General features: G+C 40.4%; 1 protein-coding gene across 1 annotated transcript in view; it reads right to left on the reverse strand.

Moving 5' to 3' along the window:
- Window positions 1-22,460, reverse strand: part of TBC1D8 (TBC1 domain family member 8) — a 48,188-nt gene that overhangs the window by 6,134 nt on the left and 19,594 nt on the right. The window contains exons 4-13 of the mRNA XM_062515036.1: window positions 21,953-22,181; window positions 18,036-18,276; window positions 10,538-10,745; window positions 9,172-9,366; window positions 7,750-7,932; window positions 7,214-7,364; window positions 5,964-6,178; window positions 5,039-5,156; window positions 706-991; window positions 111-240 (exon numbers count right to left, since the gene is read on the reverse strand). Of these exons, the coding sequence (XP_062371020.1) occupies window positions 111-240; window positions 706-991; window positions 5,039-5,156; window positions 5,964-6,178; window positions 7,214-7,364; window positions 7,750-7,932; window positions 9,172-9,366; window positions 10,538-10,745; window positions 18,036-18,276; window positions 21,953-22,181 (1,956 nt within the window). The remainder of the gene's footprint in view (window positions 1-110; window positions 241-705; window positions 992-5,038; window positions 5,157-5,963; window positions 6,179-7,213; window positions 7,365-7,749; window positions 7,933-9,171; window positions 9,367-10,537; window positions 10,746-18,035; window positions 18,277-21,952; window positions 22,182-22,460) is intronic.

Here is a 22,460-nt window from a genome sequence, read left to right on the forward strand (position 1 = left end):
AGTCAAGGAATCTGTAAACATGTGTGTTAACTTTCAAAGCATCCAAGCTGAATTTAACCTTCTTTAAAAATCTAACTTAACTGACTAGTAGATACAAGGAATTATCTTACCTCATAGGAGTCATGAATCAGGTTTGCTATTTCAGTCACTGGAGAGGGTTCCTGGTCATCACTGAAGAATGCATGGTGATTACCAATAGGTGGCAGAGGGCTTTCCTCATTTTTGACATGCTCTAAAAACCTGAAGGGAGGAAATGTATAAGAACACAGATCACATTGCACTGTGCTCTTCTCAATTCAAATAAGCAAATAAGTCTTATGGCTCAGACTTAGAAATAAATTGAGTTTTGGGCAAGCTAGACTTTTCAAAAATGCCCTTGTGATTACTCATCTGAGGAACAGCAAGCCCGCCAAATGACTAAATACTGCCCAAGGAAGAAAACTTCTGTCTCCTTGAAGTCTGGAGCAGGAAGCCAGTCAGTCTAGGGAAGGCACGAAGAGCAGCAGTAAATATTGCACGCTGACGCAGGCGATGCACGCTCAGCAGTGCCAGGAAATTTCACAGGACATCTCGTCCAATGTACGAAGCCATTGTTTAAGGCAGACACTGTGACAGCAGCAGCAGGGTGAGAGAGAGGGGCCCTGGTGCCTACTGAGCAATGTCTTTGTTTTAGGGCAGAACAGCCTGTGATGGAAGGAGCCATACCTGCTGAGGATCATCAGGGCCTGCCCATCATCCTTGCTGTTACACAGATCCACAGCGTTGGCTTCCAGTATGGCCAAGCCCAGCTGGAAAATGGCTTTGATGCCATCATAGAAGAAGCAGTCCACAACATTCACAGCACTTTCCAGGGGCATGATGCTGAGGAAAAGGGTAAGGAACCAGGAAAGGGAGATGGAAGCTAGGGCTGTCAGATCCTTCATATGTTCAGCCAGCTCTGGAAGTTGCTCTTTTATAAGCTCCTCAAACACTGACTGGTCTACCTGAGCACCTACAAGTCATAAAGGAACAGTATTAGCCAGGACTGACACAGGAAAAAATATTTTTTAAGTAATCACTGCTGTGAACTATTAACTGCAAGACTTTTTTAAAATTCAAACCAGCAAGAGGCACACACATCTACAATGAAAAATGCCATTATCTTCCTGCTGTGATCTCAGCCCAACCCTTGCTTCCATAATCCTTACAGAACAACTTTCTGCAAAAAGTGTGTTAATTCTCCTAAGTGCCTTTAGGGTGCAATGAAACAGCAATAGCAGCAGCTGTTGGTCGTGGCTACAAGAGTACATAATAATTAAGTGTTAGCAAAAGTAATCTTAAAGCATTTTATTGCTCCACTTGGGTTGTATAGAGTAAAAATAAGACAGTACACATTCCTCTCCAATGTATTTACTCAAGCAAGTGGGCAGCAAAGGTTTTGCTCTAAGTGAGAAAATACAGGATGGAAGTCCAGATATGGCTACACACCAAGCAGGAAGAATATTTACATGGAAGTACATGCACAGATACAAATATATATACTTACAGGCATACGTATCTACACATAAAGAACAAAAGATTTCTGCAATGCCCAGATAAGATTTCCAAACTGTCCCAACCAGTTTTTCCAAAGGGAGCAGATCTGGGCTCTGGTTTAGCTATTAGCTCAGTTCTGCTTTGTCAGCAGCTGTTACAGAATCAATAAAGTTTCTTCTCAATGAAGTGGACTGTGTCTACAAACCAAATCTGTGACATCAGGGCTTTGACCAAAGACACTGCAAGTTAAAAATATTCCCGAACACAAAATGCAGTTAGCTTTTCAATTATTTTCTCTTTCTTCTCAAGTTATTGCATTTCTTTCTTATAGTTCATATTCTGCTAATATTAGGACATGATTTTAATTGCTGACACATATATCCCTAGCACTCAAAACTTCTGTTGTTCAAAAGCAGAATATAACCTGGACAATTTATGGAAGAGAGCCAGCATCTTTTGGCTTAGCATCCAAATCACAGGGGAAAAAATAGCTATGATATTTCTCTGTCTTAGAACCTTTCACATCAGGCCACAAAGAGCTTCATCTGGTGACTGAACAAACGTTACAGCACCACAAATCAAAAATAAAAACCCATGGACATCCAAAAAGCTTTTGAGAAACACATCAAACATGATGCTTTGAAGAAAAAGCCTCCCATAGGATTGAAGAAAAGGAGAAAAACAGAATGGAGTTACTCAACAGAGGGCAATTTTTGTTCGGGTTTTTTCAATAACACAATTTAATAGCCATAGCTAACACGGACCCAAAAAACAGAGCGGGATTTATTGGCATTTGAAGGAAGCCAGAGACAGATAGGCAAGACATGTATAAATAGATCATTCCAAACTCAGAGACAGCACCGGTAAAACCAGAGCTTTAAAAGGAATGTGCAACACTGCCTAGATCTTTCACATATCTTCATATAGTAAGTGTTGCCACTGTAGATGAAATTCAAGCAACATATTAAAATGGACTGTTCTGTCCATTTTCTCGTTAGGGTACAAGAAAACATGAAATCTGAGCAAATTAATAGGTATTACAGCATGAGACCATAACAAGGGAGGAAAATACCAGGGCATGCATTTGAAAAATGATGACCTTAGATGCAAGATAAATGACATCTTCAGGACTGGAAAGGCATATCCGAGAAATGCAATAAGGTTTACAGTGTTTCAAGAATTAGTGTCAAGTTGATGACAGTCTAACAGGTAAAGTGGGATAAGATGCCCTGCTGGTTTATGCAGGGGATGGAAAAGTCATGGTAATTGAGAATAGAATATGCCTGACCCTTGCCACCATTCTTGACCCCTGTACAACTTGTTTCTACCTTGCACCTATCTGCCTATAATTTCCTCTATGCACTGCAGAGAAGAGAAGGACAGAGGGAATTCCTGAAGGAGGAGACTAACTGCAGGCTTTTCCCATTTGCAAGCACTGAAATAATGAAAAAGCTCATGAAAGGGGTCAGAGCTGGCAAGGCTGAAGGAGGAAGATGAAAGTAAAAAGGTAGAGCAGGACTGAACTGCCTAAGTTTTGAAAGCAAAAATTCTAACTAACTAAATAAATATGCACATTAATAAACAGAAGATTTTGAAAGTCATAAAGAAAAGGTCTGAGACAAAAGGAAGCTAAGAAGACCTGTTACAACCAAGGTCATTAATTTGGTAGCTGTTTGGACTGTTGAGATTACTAGCTGACACTGAAGAGGAAAAGCACAGAGACGGGTGCAAGGTCAGAGATCGACAAAGTTTTTGAGAGATCAAAATTTGGACAACATTATTGGCAGGGTGCACAAAGAGGAAAAGTTTGGTCCTGGAAGTGTTACGCAGGAAGAAACAATACAAAGTTTACACAAGAGCTGGTAGCAAATCAAAAAAGAAGGTCGACTGAAATGTGGAGCCAAGAACACTAACTCAAACAACAGGAACCAGAGGAGGGGCAGGGTGGAAATGATCAGTAGCACCAATTTGGGCATGTTAAGTTCTAGGGTAAAGCAGAGCTGCAGAAGTAAGTGCTCAGTGAAGCAACCATGCTGCAAAACTGCACCAGTGCCACTCAGCAAGGGAGAGCTGGGCAACTTCCAAGCTGAACTCCTGGCTTTTCACACTGGTGAGCCATGGCAGTAGAGAGACACAGTACTCTTTCCTTAGGGTAAAGAGGGCCAGAAAATAGAGAGGCAGGACAACCAGAACTTTTAGTACTTAAACAATGTAGGCTGTAGCCATGGCAAGTGATAGGCAAGATACAAAGCATTAAGAACAAGGCAGGGGTAAAGCTGGCCAGGTGAGACAACTCGTTAGGCTGGGCAGAGAAAGCTGCTTAAGGGCAATAACCCAGCAAGCATCAAAGTTATGAGTAATCTCAAGCATGCTGTTGATACCTAGAAATGCTTGAGTACTGATAAAGCTGTGTTTCTCCTTTAACCAAGGAAGGAGACAGACAAACATGGAAGTCAATTACCAAAAGAGCAGTTTAAAGTCACATTTGGAGACAAGAAGAAAAATTCTGACAAGTGCGACAGTTACAATGCCCAATCCACTAGCAGAAAATGCCAGTGGCATTAAGAGTATTACAAACCACGCTAAGCATCCAGCTAAACTTTGGAATAACTCAGCTTTAACTTACCTTCTTGCCAGTTCAGTGACAAGACAAACTGAACACTGACACAGTGTCTGGAAGAAGGTATGACAAACCCATCCTTCAAGGAAAAGACTGGAAATATTCTCAAATGTCTCCTTCCACTCCACAGGCAGCACAAGAGTGCCCAGACCATTTCTAGCTCCCAGAACCACTACTGCCAGGGATTTGCTCCTATCCTCACTTCCTCACATGTGACCCTGGTCCCTCTCTTAGCCACAGCAAGGGTGGTGTAACAGCAGATGCTGCAGCAATGGACTAAGGTTAAAAAGGAAAAGCTGTCAAACATTCTGTAAGGGAAGGAAGTGACGGCAAAGAACAAATACTACTCAGCCCCTCTCTTTCTGTGCATTAGGCATTCTGCACAACAGTCTTAAAAATACTGACACTTTACAGGAGACACAGCATACACAGTGCATGGCAGAGCTCATTACTCTAGCCCTCGTTACTAAGGGCTAGTGTAGATGCAAGCCTGCATTGCTCCAGCAGCCGGGCAATTCAGAAAGTTCAGATCACAAAGCAGATCTTTATCTTAAACAGCCCAAGTCTCTAACACTGCAGAGTCCTAGCCAAGACTGCAAGCTCTTCTATTTATGTAACAGGCAAAAGTGTCACCATCTTCTGACCAACAGGAAAGAAAAAAATAAACTGTAAAATTGAGCACATATTTACAGATCTTGCAGTTCGAACTCTTCAGACCAAAACCAATCCTGGCAGTCACTGGCGCTGTCCCTGCATACCACACAAGGAGATGGAGCACCTCATCCGTGGGATCTGGACCCCAGGTGACCCTGAGCATTTTCTCCAGCCCTGTGCCATATGGCTGCCCCTTGGCAGTCTGCAAGGCAATGATCCCAGTCTGCAAGGCAATGAACACGAGCTCACCTATCACTCGGTGGTTGAAGTAATCCGGCAGCATCCGCTCACACACAGCAACCAGCAGCCAAAAGGCTTCTTCCTCTTTGGCATACAGCAGCAACACAGAGGTCAAAATATTCATAGACTTACAAGGGCAAAGAAGAACATGGGATTTGTTAGTGACAGCAAATCCTACTGACAAAAGCTCAACTGTGGCTATTTTTATAGAAAGAAAAGTAGCCTAACAGGATGTAAAGAAAAAAAAACAGCAAGAAAAAACGAGAATAGACAGCAAATATTTAATTGCAACTCATAGGCATAGCAAGTTTTCCAAGCTTATGTATTCTGCTTTTCAAAGGAGTAATAGGAAACAATGGAGAAAAGCACAGTACTGGATTAGCCAAGAAAAAAGCAGGTAACCAATACTGCAAGATGTTTTGGGGCTGCTTTCACTGCCCCCTATTCCAGTACCAGGACTACTTGGATGTTTATCAGAATTCAGGGAGTTGGCCAGCTAGACAAAAGTACTTTCACCATTTATCATCAGTTTTGGAAGAAAATGGCATAAAGGTTCATTAAGCCTCTGCCCCAATGCACTACATAAATCTCATCTGTGTAGGCCAACTCATCCTGCACTGTTTCCAAGTATTGTCCAAGAAATGCACTTTTGAACAAACAGAAACATCAGAAACAATTTTTTCCCCTTCTTTAACTGTAAGTGTAGTTTGCAGAATGCTGAAGGAATATTATTGGTAGGACAGAGCCTTTTGGTGAGCCTATGTGCTCATTTTCCAAGGAAAATTGACACTTAGTATCTAAAATTATGTACTTTTCCAACTAAAAGGGCATTATTTATCAAAAGCACCATTAAAGCACATTCAAGAGAACAACAGAGAGTGGAAAGAAGGGGGATAACAAAGCAGGGAGCATTACCCCACTGTGAATTTCTCACCTGGCAGTATCCTATTTTGGGGTTCCTGTGCGCGTATGCCGTGAGCACCCTCCTCAGGGCAGCTATCCCTGTCTCGCTCTGGAAGGCCGGGTGCTCAGGCAGAGAGCGGTGCAGGTCACGCTCGATCTCCTCTGTTGCCATGCAGCACTTGCCCATGGATGCCTCCACCAAGTGTACGTAGTAGCCAGGATGCGATGCGAGATCCGTCTCAGCGTCTGAAGGCAGCAGGAAGGGAGAAAGAGGAAGATGGGAGCGGATAAGGAGAATGCTAAACCTAAGTGTTGTGGGAATTACTGTTCAAAAGGGCATAAGCAAGATGGTTTTCCCCGAGGTCTGTGAATATCAAAACCTAAAAGACCAAGTCCTAGTAGAATATATATCTTGAAAACTAAGTATTAGCAAAATTTACATGACACAACATCATTCAAAACACTTTGATTGAGCAAAATATGTCTCCAGCAGAAAGTATTGGTTTGGGTTGAAAGTACTGGTTAAAGATCATCTCATTCCAACCTCTCTGCTGTGGGCAGGGACACGTTTCACAAGACCAGGTTGCTGAAAGCCTCACCCAGCCTGGCCTTGAACACTTCCAGGGATGGGGCATCCATAGCTTCTCTAGGCAACCCGTTCCAAGTGCCTCACAACCCACACATATTACTGGGAGAAATGTACTCAGCACTGTTCGCATCTTTCAAGGAGGAAAAGCTCCACATTTACAAATGTCTGAATATGTCATATATTGGATTAAGGAGTAAACTTGAGATCATACTGTAGGCACATTCTGGCTCTGCCATATCCGTCAATGAAATGAGCTGTTTTTTCCATCTCCAGTTTCTGTAAGCCCTGCCAGCATTCAACAAGAACCAGAAGCAGGTCTGCCAACTTTGAGATTGTCATTATTTTGCAATAATCTGATTTGTCTAGGGCTAACTCAGTATTTACTCTACAATCTAATTGCTGCTTGAAGATGAACATTGTTTTATGAAAACATTATGATAATTTTAACTTACATAGATTACAAAGATGTTATTTTGAGTCTTCTGTACATCATAGGATATCATCCTGATATAAAACTTTTACAGATCTACCTAGGTACTTCCTTGCATATATTAGTTCAGTTCAGGTCATGTCTTTTTCTTAAGTAGTATCACAGGTTCCATGTAAAGGACATTTAATTGCCCTTGAGAGATTTCTTGCCTGGATGTTTGAACCAGATGATGCCTACAGCCAACATTTCTAAGCATGCCTACCTGAGAAAAGCAGCCAGAGTTTGCCTCTTAAGGATTCGGGAATTCCCATAGCAACAAGTTTTCTGATTTTCTCTGTGCGAAACATGCACACAGTTCTGCCATACTCTACAAAATGGTCATCCCACAGGCTCTCTTTGATTTGCTCCCTAGACTGGGAACAAGAAGATATATTTTTTAAAAAAAAGATCAGGTGCATGTAAGAACTGATAAACAAAAGCATTTCACATATTAGAAATTCCACAAGGTATTCCCTTACCAATGGAAATGAGAAGCCTGCTCTAGGGACTTCGACTTTCCCCACTTTGCATATCTAATTCACCACACAGGGATAAAAATTATAAATATTCACCATAAAGAAATGGGGGGAGAAGAAAAAAATCCAAGCAAATAGAAAAGCTGTTATCCCACATCTAACTTCTCCATCTAATATGGAGTGCATTTTACTAAAAATGTCTAACTGTCTGAATGTAACCCCAGCTTTTTTAAAAACAAAACTAAAACTAAAACTCTTACAGCCTTCCCCAAATGTTACATACCTTTCCAAAATCAAGGCCTGGCATTCCTGACTGATGAAAGTCTGACATTAGTGCTTCTGCATTGAGCAAGTGATTGTTCTCCTTTTCACATTCACTTCTCTCTTTCCCTTGTGAAGCCTCTGTTCCCAGACACCCAGGCTCATCATCCCCCAGCGTGCACATGGATCCAAAGGCAAGGCTGTTCTGCAATGACAAATCAAAGTGGCAGTGACTGAAAAGACTAAGAGCTACATCCTCAACTGTCCTCAAGTCACAGAGCTGAGTCACCCTTTGCCATTTCCATCAAAACCTGTTAACACATTTCAGGAGAAAAGGTATTACTCAAGACATTATACAAATTGTCATTCATTTGCACCTCAGAAAAAGGGTTTTTACTTTAAAACAGAAGTCATTTGGTAATTCTAAGTGTCCTTGATGACAAGCTACCAAACAGTTTTCTACTGTTATGATTTGAAAGATAAAATCAGAACAATTTAGGTTGGAGAGGACCATATTTTTCAATCCCCTGCTCAAAGCAGGAGCCCTCAGCCCTGATTGCTGGGGTCTGTGCCAGTTAAGCTCAGTAGCTCCAAGAAAGCAGAATGCACTGCTGCTCTGGGCAGCCTGGTCCAGTTTTGCCTAATAGTGAGATGAAATTTCTCTCTTTTTATCTATTTGTATTTTTCCTTGCTAAATCTTGAAGCTGTGGCTGCTTGTCTTTCAAATGGCATATGGAAGAAGAATTTGCCTTTATCTTCCAACTCCCCAGTACTTGGCAGAAGACTGGATGAGGAAGCCCTGCTCCCTCTACCTCTCCTTAAAAAGCATGTGCTCCAGCCCTGACCATCTTACAGCCCACTAGACTTACTCCAAATTATCCATGCTTTTCATGTGTAATCAAGCAGAGTCAAAACTGGACACAGTGCATCTGATCAGCCTCCCAAGTGCTGAATAAAAGGGAATAGTAACATTCCATGACCTGCTGGTTACAATCCTGCTAGCACAACCTGGTATGGGGCTGTCCCTCTGCATTCATTGTAAGAGCACACTGCCGACTTACAGGCTTGACTTGTTCATGACTCCTCCACCTTTTCCACACAGCTGTTCTCCAAACAGCCAGTCCCCAGCCTCTCCTGTCACACGGGCTTATTTTGCCAGGTTTCACATTTGCTATTGTTGAGCTTTGTGAGTTCTCTATCAGTCCATTCCTCCAGATTGTTGAGGTCTCTGTGAAGGGCAGCCCAACCGCCCAACATAGTCCCTGCTCTCCCCAGCATGTCAATCAACTATGCTGTGAGTATCCTCTATCCTGCCAGCCAGGCCTTTAAAGGTGGCATCAGATAAGCATTGGCTCAAGATCAATTTGGGGGCCTCCCAAAGAAGGCAGGACAGTGGAATAATGGATAAACATATTGAATTAATAATAAAATGAAAGTTCAGTACCTGATTGTTATTTTGCAAGTTGTTGCAGTGCAATGGGTTGCCAGAGTTCACCTCTTTTAACCTCTGGAGCAGGTTCTCCACCAAAATATCCCGGTCCTTCAGCTCAATGAACTGAAAGGCTGTCTTACTCCTTATGCTAACAATGATGGGATTAGGGAGAAGGCTTGTATCCTCCATCTTCTCTATACTGATGACCTTTTCCAGAGACATTACAGAAAACACATTAGGCACCACATCCACAAAAACATACTCAAGTATTCTACATGTAATAAAACACAGCATTTCATATGCAAGCTTTAAATGTGGTTATTCATACTGGCTTTCCTTGATCAAACACATCCTACTGCCTGAAGTTCATGGTCTCTTTAGAAGCTCAAAGCAGATGCCAAAAAGTATCCCAGATGCCTTTTTTTTCCCTAAATTACTTTGCATTCCACTTCTAAACAGGAGACTGAGGGAAAAGATAAGAAAGGAGTGTATGATTAAAAAAAAAACATTTCTAAAAGGATCAACTTGACCAAATTCTGGGGGTGGAGGAAGAAATTTTCTTTCCCACCTTTGAAGATGGGGAAAAACAGTTGTTTTGTTAATATTGATTAAGAATACAACACTGTTCCCATATTGTTTTCTGTTTCTGCAACAGTGGAAGGTAAGTTGCTACAGCTACAATATGATTTAGATGTTACTCTATTATTAGTCGAGGATGAAAGGAAAGCTTTAATTAAGAGATAATAACAGCCTTGTACTCACAGCAGATCAGACAGGTGTTAGCTGACAGCTTCCTTCTCCTGTTCTACTCCCACCACCTTCCCTTGTGCTCTCCCTCCATTTAAACTTGTCTCTTGATTTCATGGATATTTGTCAGCCCATCACTGCATCCATAACATCCCCTCCCTCTCTCTGCCCTACAGCTTGGCAAAGTACCCACAGGTTTGTTAAAGGTTGTCTGTGGAGGGAGAGCTCCCTCCCACTTGTGTTGATCCCAGGTAAGAATGCTTTTGCATTGCTGGAAAGGGTCAAAGCCAGTCTCCATCAACATCAAGCTGGATGTACATGTTTGTGGAGCTGGGAGGGGAGCCTTGTCCAAGTCTTGGGCCAAGGAGATTCTGTTTTTGCAGTGTTCTGTCCTCCTGCATTACCTGTCCATACTTCACTTTGAGGATAGTGTTGAATCACCCATATTTTTAGGAGCTCAGGCCCTAAATGAATCCCAGAACAAGCTGTACAAGAATCCTGTAGGCAGGATGCACATAAGCATTCTGCTTTTTCATCAAACAACTCTTTGCAGGTAAGTCAAGTGGAAGCAGAGGCTTAGGACAGAAAAAGGCAGACAAGGACCCAAAGTGAAACAAACAAACAACTCTACCTCTCTAAGTGGGATGATAACAGTGCAGCAGCCATTTTCTTTGCTGGCAAAACAGATATAACTGTCTGAAGTATACATCCTCCCCACTGTGTGACAGCGGCTGAACGGCGTCCAGAGAGAACAGTCCACAACTTCGTGCAGCTTCTCCTTCCTGGGCAATCTGAAGAAGGCCCGAAAGAATTCATTCTGTGCTCTGGCTTCAAGATCCCTTAAGAAAAATCAGCAAGAAAGAATCACAAGATCCCGAAAGCCAGGACATGCAGTGTGAGGTTAATTTTTCTTGTTGGCCTCACCAAGAGCAAGGAATACAGAATAAAAACACCATGCACAGCAATCTTCAGTGCCTATGTGAAAAGAGCACTATATAAGCAACTTTGAAATATGTTAAAAGAAAAAACATTATCAATAACTGTTTTTTAACAATAAGGTCAAAAGCAACCAGTACAGTAACTAGGAAGGGAAAGTAATTTGAATCAGCTGTTTTGCTGGTTTGGGGTTTTTTAAAATTATTTTTTAACCATGCATTTTCTGTGGCTGCTGTATGACTGTACAGGCTCCAAGAGTTACAAATTTCAGTGCCTAGGAGATAATTAAATCTTTCATCTGATGAACATATATTGAGCAAGAGAGATTAGCTTGATGTTCCTTGTTTCCCTTCACAGTAGCATTACTAACATCACCTCAGGGACTTGCACCTGCACCCAAAAGTAATGCATTTGCTCAATGACTACTTCCAAAGTGGTCAGTAATAGGAGTGTTAATAATGATGGAATTAATAATAATGAATTTTACATGATGGAATCCTTAACTTGCAGAGGTTTCAGTCTCACAGAGCCCTCAGAACACTTTCAAAATGCAAAATAGTTTCAGGTCACTTACAGGCTCAGTTGGGAATAAAAGAACCAGCCACACTCAGTTTGAACTCGGCCTCCTTCCAGCCACCCATCCACATTTATGGGGAGAGAAAAGTTTAAATAAATGAAACTTTCATTACTGAGCCACGGTTATACAGACTTGGCTTTGGGGACTTATTTTTCTTCTCCTTTCTTAATGAAGAAGCCTGCAGTAATTTAGAGAACTATGCAATTATATTATAAACAGGCCATGGCTATTAGCTCACCACCAGCAGCTCCAGAAACATTAGGGCTTAAATTCTGTAATTTACTTTACTACAAGTAAGTTTTTCCTAGCATGATTCACCTTAGGGAAAAGGAAAAAAAAAAAAGGAAAAAAAAAAAGCTTGATTTTATGCCACTGAAAAAATTTAAAGCGTGGGCTGTAACACAACAGGGAGTGGTACCTTGGTGCTGTAAATCCCCTTTCCACTCCTTCCTTCACCCTGCTCTTCTGCAGACACCTTCCCTCTACCCCAGCCCTGCTGTTAAAATATAAGTTGAGACAAATTAAGCCACTGCCTCAATAAATAAATCGATTTTGTTTGGGTTTCAGAATTTTCTAGTTTAGTTTAACCCACAGAAAAAGACATAGCCATGTGAAACAGGAAGGAAGACAATCCAGAACAAACTGAGACCTGAGAAGGGAGGATCTGTATCTGCAAGCTAGAGAAAAGACAGAACGCGCTCAACCAGCATTCAGCTTGCTTCTTTCTCAAGCTTTATCTTCCTTAATAATATTATCCAAAGAAAGCAGACAAATAGTCTCCTGTTTTTCCAGGGAGAACAAAGAGAAACCCTCTTCGTGAAGAAAGACAAAAACGTTGCTCCTGAACTAAAATTCCACAGCGAGAGCAATTCTGATAAGTGCCTGCAGCGATCTGCTATTGTGACAAAGCTGGATCAGGATATGCCTCCTAGTTAACTCACCACTAAAATATTTTCCATTTTTGCACAGCACAGATGAATGCTGCTGATAGCATCTGCAGTCAGGTCTGGTAGAGCTGTGCTCTCCTGCTATTGTGCTGAAAGGTAAGAACCTCCCTGCATCTACTCGGTTGTGAAGATTTCTTGACCTTTATTTGAAAATTCAGGCTTTATACAAAAGAGTGGGACCTCTGTTGAGGCACATGTTGTCTGTAATTTAAGAGGTGACTGTTTCCTATGCTCCAAAATCTGAAGCTTCTGAATTTTCAGGATTTTGCTGCACTTCTTGGGGCTGTGGGCTTCACATGCAGGGCCTTTCAGACAACTAACCACAGGATTTTAAGCTGAAGAAAAATAACATTAATCACATCTGAAACGAAGTAAATTCACCAGTACTGTATCCACCCCCCATCACCCTGTACCTGTGGAAGGCTGCCAACCCCAACGTCCCTGGAACTGCCTGTCCCCCCATGACTCACACACAGGCTCACACAGGAACACCACAGAGACCACACCACAGCCAGGGCTGCCCCAGAAACAAGTGATGAAATGGGCCAGCCTGCTTGGAGGAGGGATCCCAGAATGAAAAATGGTAGCAGAGGGTTGAGATGCTGTCAGCTTAACACTGTGGGATCAAACAAGAGATTTTATTCCAAAGTTGAACACCACGAATATATTTCCTGTTAAGCAAACAAATTCTAGTGCTTAAAAGCTTCCCTTCATAAACACAGCCAAACAAAATTAGAGTTAGTTAAGAAATACCCAACCATACATCTCTAAAAAACCCACAAACAAATTTAGCTCTAAAACAAGACAGGCAATTTGTTTAAATATGATACAACAAAGCTGGCCCTCATCACCAAGTCCCACAGTTCCATTTAGAGTTTCACAAGACCTCCAACACCAAACAGAAATGCAATCTTTCTACTTGCACCCCTACCTGTTTGTAAGTTTCTACTCTCGCTTAACAATTTTCAAGTCAGTTTGGTTTTTAGGCAAATGCAGCATATTGAGTGGTACTAAACTAAAAAAAGGAAAGCTATCATTATGTAAAAATAATGCTCACTGAGTATTTACACAAGCATCAGAAGAATAAAAGGCAACTGCCTTGTTCCCTACTTTTCAAAAAACTCAGCAATTCCTTCTGAGTGCAGCTCCCAACTTGCATGGTACAGGATCATGGACTGCCTCCAACTCTAGCACTTCAAAGCGAACGGCAAGCCTGAACTGCAATAACTCCTTGTGTATGACCCCCATGTTACCTTCCAAAAGTTTTAAATTAAAGGAAATAACACACATAAGACTAATAAAATGCCTAAAAGCATCGGGACGCTTAAAATGCTATCCTCGCTGTCAAATGTTTTTCTGTGCTTGAAATCCAGCAGAAGCCAACTTGGCAAGATTTTAGCTCCGCTGAGTCACTTGTTGCCTGTCTAAAATCTAAACAGACTCATTGACCTCTCGCTTTAAGAGACAGATTACTAAATTCTTCTTACTATTGAGACTCCAGAAAGTTAGATACTTTGGAAATAATACATCCAACAATATATGTCTTGTTTATTAGAAGAACTGCTAAATTCATGTGGGAAGAAAGGCTTCTTATAAGCAAGCCAGGAGATGTTATCTGAGAAGAGCCAACATGGACTTGTCAGGACACATGTAAACTGAACATCATTCCCTTACACAGCAGGAACACTAGATTTGTAGATGAAGGAGTTGCAATGAATTTTTTAGCCAAAATTTATGAAAGTCTTGATATATCCTCTCATGGAACTAATAAAACTAGAAGTGACAAACTGTTGTACCAAGACAGTTGCAAAAGAGTACCTCAAAACACAGCCCTTCAGGGCTTCCTAATAAATTAGAAGGTTGTATCAAAAGGACCCCCTTGGGAATCTGTCCTAGATTAGCTTCTGTTCCATGTCTTCATCAGCAACCTGTATGATGGATCAAGAGCTTGTTACTAAACTTGCACTTGATGCAAGGCTGGCAGAGGCTAATGAACATAACAGTAGGATCAGGATCATATTTATATTCAAAAATTTAAGGGATGTTGTGGAAAAAAGCCATTACAAATATTTTCAGCCATACATCATAAGCTTCACAAATGCAGCATGGAGATGAACTCCACCAGGTGCCATCCCTTGGGGTTATGCAAGCTGAACAAGTGCCAACAGCCTCATGCTCACAGGAGGAAGAGGAACACTGGCTGGGCAGCATAAGTGCTTGGCCACCAAGATGCAGCATGGCAGTCCCAGCACTGGCAAGGTTTCTGGAGCAATCCTATATCCCATCACCACATGGTGCCTGCCCCCAAATGGCATCAGTGATGAATGTCCAGAGAAGGGTGACCAGAATGGCTAAAATCCAGACTGGTAAGAAAACCCTGGTGGAAGTGGGGCAGTACAGCTTAAAGAAAAAAAGAAAAGATACACATCAACCTCCAGATACACAAATGATTGCTCTAAAGAAAGTGAGCACTTCTGATCTCTTCATTAGTACTGGGTAGAAGAAGAAGTGACAGACTTAAAAATTGCAAAAGATTCAAGTTAGACCTCAGACTTCTAAGTGACATGACAGTGAAGTACTGGTATGGATCCTGATATAACCGTTACAGCAAATCCTAAAACACACACTAGGCAATCACAAAAAGATAATCCAACCTTTTGCTACAGAAAGGTAATAAAAGTAGGTTCTTTCTAGTCACATTCTCCTTGTTGCTCAAGGTTTAAAGCATTCTCAGATTCCCTCTCTGGAGGAATAAATGCAGATTGAAGTGACATTTATGACTCAGGATACTTCAAACAGTTTCCATTGAGCTTAGATCAGTGTTAACAACCTTCTTTGCCTTCACATGAAGCAAAGTCATTCTCATTGGTAATTCACAGTTAAACATGACGAAAAGAAACTGATGTGGTTAGAGCCCGGGAAAACATCTCACACTGTTGAAGCCTTACTGACACCAGCACTAAAGCTTTTAAAGTGTGGGTTCTGCTCTGGAGAATTTCTCACTACATTTGAGAAATGCAATGGGTATTTTTGCATGCTGAAAGAGATGGAAATTAAAAGTACAAGAAACTTAAACCAGTCACTGTTGCAGGCTTCTTTTTTAAAAAGAAAAAATAGTTACCTAATGTGTTCCAGTAAAATTGTATGGCACATACGTATGTCTGCAAGAAATGGCATTTGTAGGTATCAAACACATTCGGCTTTACTTTGCTTTTTATGGCAATTACCTCAATTAATCCATTTATAATCCATTGTTCTGTGCCTTATCATTTCATTAAACAGCACCAAAAATTGCCTACTGACTTGTTTGACTCTGGCCATGATATAATTTGTGTCACAGGCTCAGTGTCTCTGAGTCCCATCCCTCCACTGCTCAGCAAGATGACCCCAAGAGTCTCAGAAATGGCAAAGATTTATGGTATTCGGACTGATCATACAGATCATGAGAGCACTGAAAATCTATTTTTTTTAAAATAGATATTGAAATAAGCCTCTTGCAAAAGAAAGCCAAGCAAGCAAAAGCCATCTACAGCAACTTCATTAATTTATCAGAGCTGGAACAGTTCCAGTGATGTGTGTATCTACTTTCATTTTCATAGATTATTATTTGCTTCCAAATCATGTACAAGAATTAACAATGACAATTATTAAAGGGAACGTGTTGAGAGGGGATTGTTCTCACAGTACTGCAATGGCTTCAGGAAAAAAAGCAGCAACCAAAACTTCATACACCAAAAAATGTACAACATCCCTCTCCCCAAACATGTTAACACTAAAAACCAGTTTATCCACTATTCAAACTACAGTCTTGCTAAATAACCTTACATCAAAGTGGTTGCTGAAGTGGGACAAAGGGCACCAGAAACAGCAACTTATGCAACCACTACCTAGTTCATGCAGAGGAAATGGGATTTTGGTATCCTCCATGCTTCTCTGCCATCCCGAGTCACAGCAGAGGTTAGAGAACATCTTGACAAGGAAACCTCCAGTAAATATATTTTTGCCCTTCCTTCTCCCTCTGTTTCTTTAACTTTCTTTTTTCTTCTTTAGTTGGAGGGAAGGATGAGAGAACCTGTTTGAATAAGTGTATAGGATGGTTTCTCCTGCCTGACTGTTAATAGACACACTACTTTTCCAAAATGCCACAAGGTACTTACAAGTTGATTCCCTGAGAGCCCCTTTTCATAGCTTATTACTAAGCTTACACTTCTTTACAACTGTAATTTTATCTTCTTTCCACTCAGTTAGTGCCCCTGATTCAAAGACTATTTTGAGAAGTGAAAATGACAAAAAATTGGTAGATGCTGAAAAATACCTCCCCCCAGGTTTTTATTACAACTCCTCTGAATTTCTCTTCTTGCATTTTAACTTTTCAGCCCAAAAGCAGGAGGGTAAAATGGTAAAGCATGGAAAGGGGCAGAGATAGAAGCTATCACAGCCATATTCTACATTAACTAAAGTATATATCCCTACCTCTCCTGAGCCAAAAGCCTATAATGTTAAAAAAAAGTTACATATATAGTGTAAAAATTATGGTAGCTCTTGTATTCCAAGGGACTCTGGCTATTAAAAAAAAGCCTGCAAAGATGCTTATGGTTGCTCACCACTGTGTTACCTCAAGTGAATTCTTCAATAACATCACAGATGAAATCAGGGTATCAGTGTACATATAAAATTGCAGAGAAAGTCCATTTTACTGTTTTAAACTCCATTATGAAACTTTGCAAAAGTGTTGAGCTGAGATACAGGCCAACCACCACTGTAAAAATGTCCTTCAGAAACAATAAAACGGCTACCATCTTTCTTTGTTGGGAAATGATACCATGCATCCCTGATGTTTTAGTCAGGAAGCAACACCTGGGTGATTCCCTTCATACTCCTGGCAGAGGGAGAGGAAGGAAGAGCAGGAAAGGGCATGATTCAAGAGGAGATAACTGCTCCACTCACATCCCATTCAGAAAGGAAGTGTTTTAAATCAGCACCTTAACCTTGATGCCCCAAGCAAATTCCAGTTTGGGCTATTCCACCCTGCCCACCTAAAATTCCTCAAGAAAGCTTCCCTCCCCCTTTCTCGAAGCAGCAAATAAAACACAGAGTTGTGTGTTGTGTTACCAGCAGAGAAATAGCCATCAATCTTTCCCTGAAAGCCAAATGCATTTCTGTAGTGGGAGAAGAATGCAGAGATGCATTTCAGGGATGCAAGGGGTAAGAGCTGACAATAGCAACACCACAACTGTGTATTTTTTAAGTCCTGCAACTGCTTGCTAAATTGGCTTTGGCAATCACATTAGTGGGAATTCCCATTAATGTTTCAGATATGATCAAAATCGGTAATTGCAGAGAACTGAAGGCACTAGGAAAGCCTACCCATTACCAAAATTTTAAGCAAAATAATGATGCTCTTCAGAGAAGATAGAAAATATCCCTTACTGTAATCTTCCCCTCTATGGGAACAGTATTTTTGAAACTTTGTGCTGTTTAAGGGAAGAATATAAAGTTGAAAAACGTATCTTGCATACAAGTTAAAATGCACCTTTTGGATACACCGTAACACATTATAAAGGCTCTTTTGCATCCAATCAAACGAAGCTGTGAAATCTTACCCAGTTAACAGAGCAAACCATGAAGCCCACTGTTGAACCTGCTCATACATCAGTTTAGCTTTTTACCTCTTGGTAATCTGAGTAGGATCCTGCAGGCCTGGATCCAGTTCAAAGATTTCATTATCCAGCAGCCTTCGGAGTGTCACATCTGCCAGCTGCTCCATGATTCTGAAAGCCTCAGTGATATTGAGGAACGTGGAGAAGTCGCGCTCTTTATTTGCTGTAGTGACACGGACTGTGTCGGTCATGAAGACATTGGAGGTTCTTTCCAGTTTCTGGACCTCAACCCAAGGAATGATAAGTTTCACTGCAATCCAAGAAAAAAGTGGGTTGGAAACTTTGCTTACATCTTTCAGATTTAGGAAACAATCAAATTCAGAATGAAATGCAAACCAAAGAGGAGAGAGATTAATTTTTATGGGCAAGACCAAGCACATACTGAAATGTCTGTTATGACTTTACATTCAATCTCACCCACTCAAAAATACCTGTCTTTTCCAGAATCACCCCCTCAAAATTTTAACTATCTTCACAAGAAATATGAGACTGGGGCATGGTGCCTTTGCAGAACATCTACCATACGCTGTGCTCCTAACTCCTTTACCAGTCATTTCTGCAGCCTGCTTTCTTACCACCAGAAGAAACAGCTCATCTCCAGAATGCAAAGATAAGAGGGAAAGGCTTTGGGATCTCCTAGAAACACAACTGTAGGCAGGTGAAAAACCAATTACATGCACAGTTACTTTAGCTTTTAAAATAAAGCCAACTCCCATCAAAAGAAAGCTTTTTAGGAGACTTCTATGAAGTGTAATTATTACTATAAACAAGACATTTTAAAAGCTGCCTAGGCACTGGGATCTTCCCATTTTGGTTACTTTTTACTGAAAAGATGCACAGCCAAATCTTGCCCGAAACAGTAACTATAGTCAGACTTGCTTATAGAAAACAAGAAGTGTATGACCCTGTTCTCTATACTTAAAACTCTTGAATCATATAAATACAAGTAGCAAACAGAATCAGCTTGCTTTAGGTAACTACTGCAGGATGTTACTTGCCTCTCACATGAAACTCTGGGTAGCAATTAGGCTGGAAAGGACTTTAAAATAGATTCAATTTCTTCTTAACAACTGTTGGAAGCTTCCCAGGCTTCCCTGTGCCAGTAACATCAAAACTACATCCCCTAACATCCCTAGCTGGTCTCCTGATGCCAATAAAGCAATAAAAAGGCAGTAATAACAAACATTGTCATATATATACACGACACTTGTCCAAGATCATTAATTACATCAGGAGCTACCCTCAGCAAGTTTTCTGTACTACATGAAACACAGCTGTCAAGATTATTTGCAGATTACATTTTTTCTTACTTAAATAAAGGACAGCTGCATCAACATGCACAGACTGTTGCAAATGGTCATAAAATCAACTGTACCAGCCCAGCCATGGAAAGAAAGATTAAACAATGCTGTAGCAACAACACTGCTGTTCAGGCAGGTCAGAGCCACACAGCCTCTACAGTGTTGGCTGCAGAAAAAGCACAACAGCCTGTATGGGACCCAAGCCACTGATAAAAGGTACAAAGTATTCAAAGTTTCAGAAAAACACAAATTTAATTAAAAAATGTGAAGAAACCTTGGCATGCCCTTTCAAGCTATCTAATGATCTAAACCTCTGAAATCCTACAAATACTTGGAAGCTTAGCTAAAACGGCACTTATCCTGGAAAAAAATTTCCATGGAGTTTATAGTCAAACAGCCACAAATTAATTTTATAAGAAGTTGCAAACAGGTTCTAATATTGCATTCCAGGTCACTTAACACAAAATTAAACAAGAAGAAGGGAAAAGACTTGCCAGAAGCAGAAGACTTAACACTTTGCCTATAAAGAGATTTCAGTGTACAATTTGGGGGGATTCTTATAGAGGTGAAACACAATTGAGAACTAATTTTATTTCAACTCATATATTGTTTTTTTTCTCTGCATAGTATTGAAGAACGCAATAAATGTGATTTCTTAGCAGTATTTACAAGACCAGATTTAAACAGATTTCATTTGTGATTGCTACCTGAAAAAAACAAAGGCAATGAATCATTTGTTCTGCATGTAATCAGCATCAGCTTCGCAAACAATAACAAGTAGAACTGTATAAAAACTGGATTATTCTATGTAACACAAATATTTCATCAACATAACAAAACACTAGCCTAGAAACAGAAGTAACCTGCTTTACCACAATCAGTGAAGTGGGAATCATTTCGGCATATATGCTGCTTCCCACTGAGCTAGGGAAGTTTGTTTAATCAAAAGAAAATTCGGGGGTTTTCTCACATTTCCATATAAATGTATGAGAACACAAAGACCATACAACTGACAACATTGGTGAACAAACAGTGTCTTTTCCATGGTCAAAATAAAAAATTGCAAACATGTAATTGTTGGGTTTGTGTGGTTTTGTTGATTTCCATAACAAATATTATTAGAGATATGAGAAGAAATCTCTTCTTAAACAATACAGCATGATATTGCATTTCCATTATCATTTAACAACCTGTGGTATTGCATAAACAAAGTTTTTGGAAACAAAGGGTTTTTTGCTCTCCTTCCTCTTTCCACTGTTATCTATCATTAATAAGTATCATTTTTGCTTTATGTCCTTTGACAGACTGGCTATCTCAGATTTAATAAGAGAAAAAATCCAATGATAGTAAGAAGTAATGATTGACAAAGGATATTATTTAATACTAATACCAGAGAACAAGGAGATTAAACAAGAACTCACATATCTAGTATATATCAATAAATTCCATTCTACTCTTCCCAGAAAAACTCAACTTTTTTTTTTTTAGAGTGAATAACAAACTTACCTGCATTTCAAATATAAATAACTCCTCTACCTTTTGCTGGTATGACAAAATAATTGGCTTGAAATAATATAAGGGAAGAAAGGACCTCCAGCTCTAAGCATATCTTTGTATGTTTTCAGTCTTAGACACTACAAGTTACTATCTTTCTTAAGATGTGCTTCATTTTTAAACTTGCAGCTGTATCTCAATAATAAACTCAGATGGAATACAGCAAAGTTTTCTTAATTGTTATAACTGGCAAATACTGCTATACCTACAGCAGTACAGGTTTCTATTGCTAACCTTGTTTAAGTTCCAGCAGAATAAACAGGCTTTAAAAGACTACAGGTTCATGCACAATTTTACTAAACAGAGACATGCTACAGAGTTTAAAAGGCTACATTCATTTTTACTATCTTACATTTGTTACTTTAATTTTTATCTTCTAATATCTATTCTGACAGGCTTTTCATTCACCCAATTCTTTCTCTGTAGAGGAACACCACAACCAAATCCTTAGAACTTGCTGGACCATCTGAAAGTCTAAAAAGCCCCAGGACACACTTCCTGTGATCTTACTGCAGTGCTTTTCAGAAACACAAACAAGTCCCTAAATCACTGTTGTCTTTCCTTAAAAGCTTTGAATTTTCACCTGGTTCTCCAGGGCACATTGCTTTTAAGTTTCCTGGGCTATCTTCAGGCAGGCAGCATGACTCAGGCACCCCTGGTCCCACCAGCCCTTCCCCTACCACCCTGCAGCGATGCTGCGGTGACTCTGCTTCCCTGCCTGTGGGAGGCACCCATCCTTATTCACTGTTTTCAGCACTAAAATTTCTTATTTTAGAACTTGTAGGAGGTCTGCTACATCTTAAGGTGGCGTCACCATGTCAAAAAGAAAAACCAGATAGCAACTATGTCTGTGTGTCCTTGCAGTGTCATTTTTATTACTGGATTCATATTAAAACATGAAGGTTGAAGTGAAAATTAAACAGGATTTTTCACCTGAACAACTAAAAACTCAGAAACTAAACTTTAGAGGTGAACAAGGCTTTACATAAGAACCCTGGCTATTCTTGCTTTTAAACGTAGTAACATTTTTATCTCTCCCCAGCATACGACTTCTTATGCATTTACACTTACATTCTTTGCCCAGGAAGAAGGAATAAAAACAGAGATGATTGATGCTCAAATAAAGCCAGCCTTGCCGAGGAACCTTTCCTTTCCAACAGCAACAGGAATAATAGGTGATCAACTTCTCTGCTTCTGGAAAATTAAATCTGGATTCAAATTTCACCAGGGCTTCTCGGAACTTCTCAGGGTCTTCCTCCTGCTCAGCGAGCTTGCTGCTTGTTTCCTCTGCAATCAGTGCCTGAGCCCAGAACAAGACTATGCATCAGGATAAAGCTACAGTACTGACACTCAGGCAAGTTGCTACAAGCTACCCATTCAAATTTTAATAATGCAACACTTTCTTACAGAGAAACTCCAGTCAACTTGTAATTTTCAAAAATGGAGAAATTACTCTGGTGCTTGCATCTCTCATACCTTTTGAATGCTCCCAAAGGAAGACTTTTGGGAGGTTCTTTTCCTTATATATAGTTTTTTTTCAGTAAGTCTGGCAGAACCGTATCTCTGCACTTTCACTATG

The sequence above is a fragment of the Cinclus cinclus genome, chromosome 2 (assembly GCF_963662255.1).
Source record: "Cinclus cinclus chromosome 2, bCinCin1.1, whole genome shotgun sequence".
Lineage (NCBI taxonomy): Eukaryota > Metazoa > Chordata > Aves > Passeriformes > Cinclidae > Cinclus > Cinclus cinclus.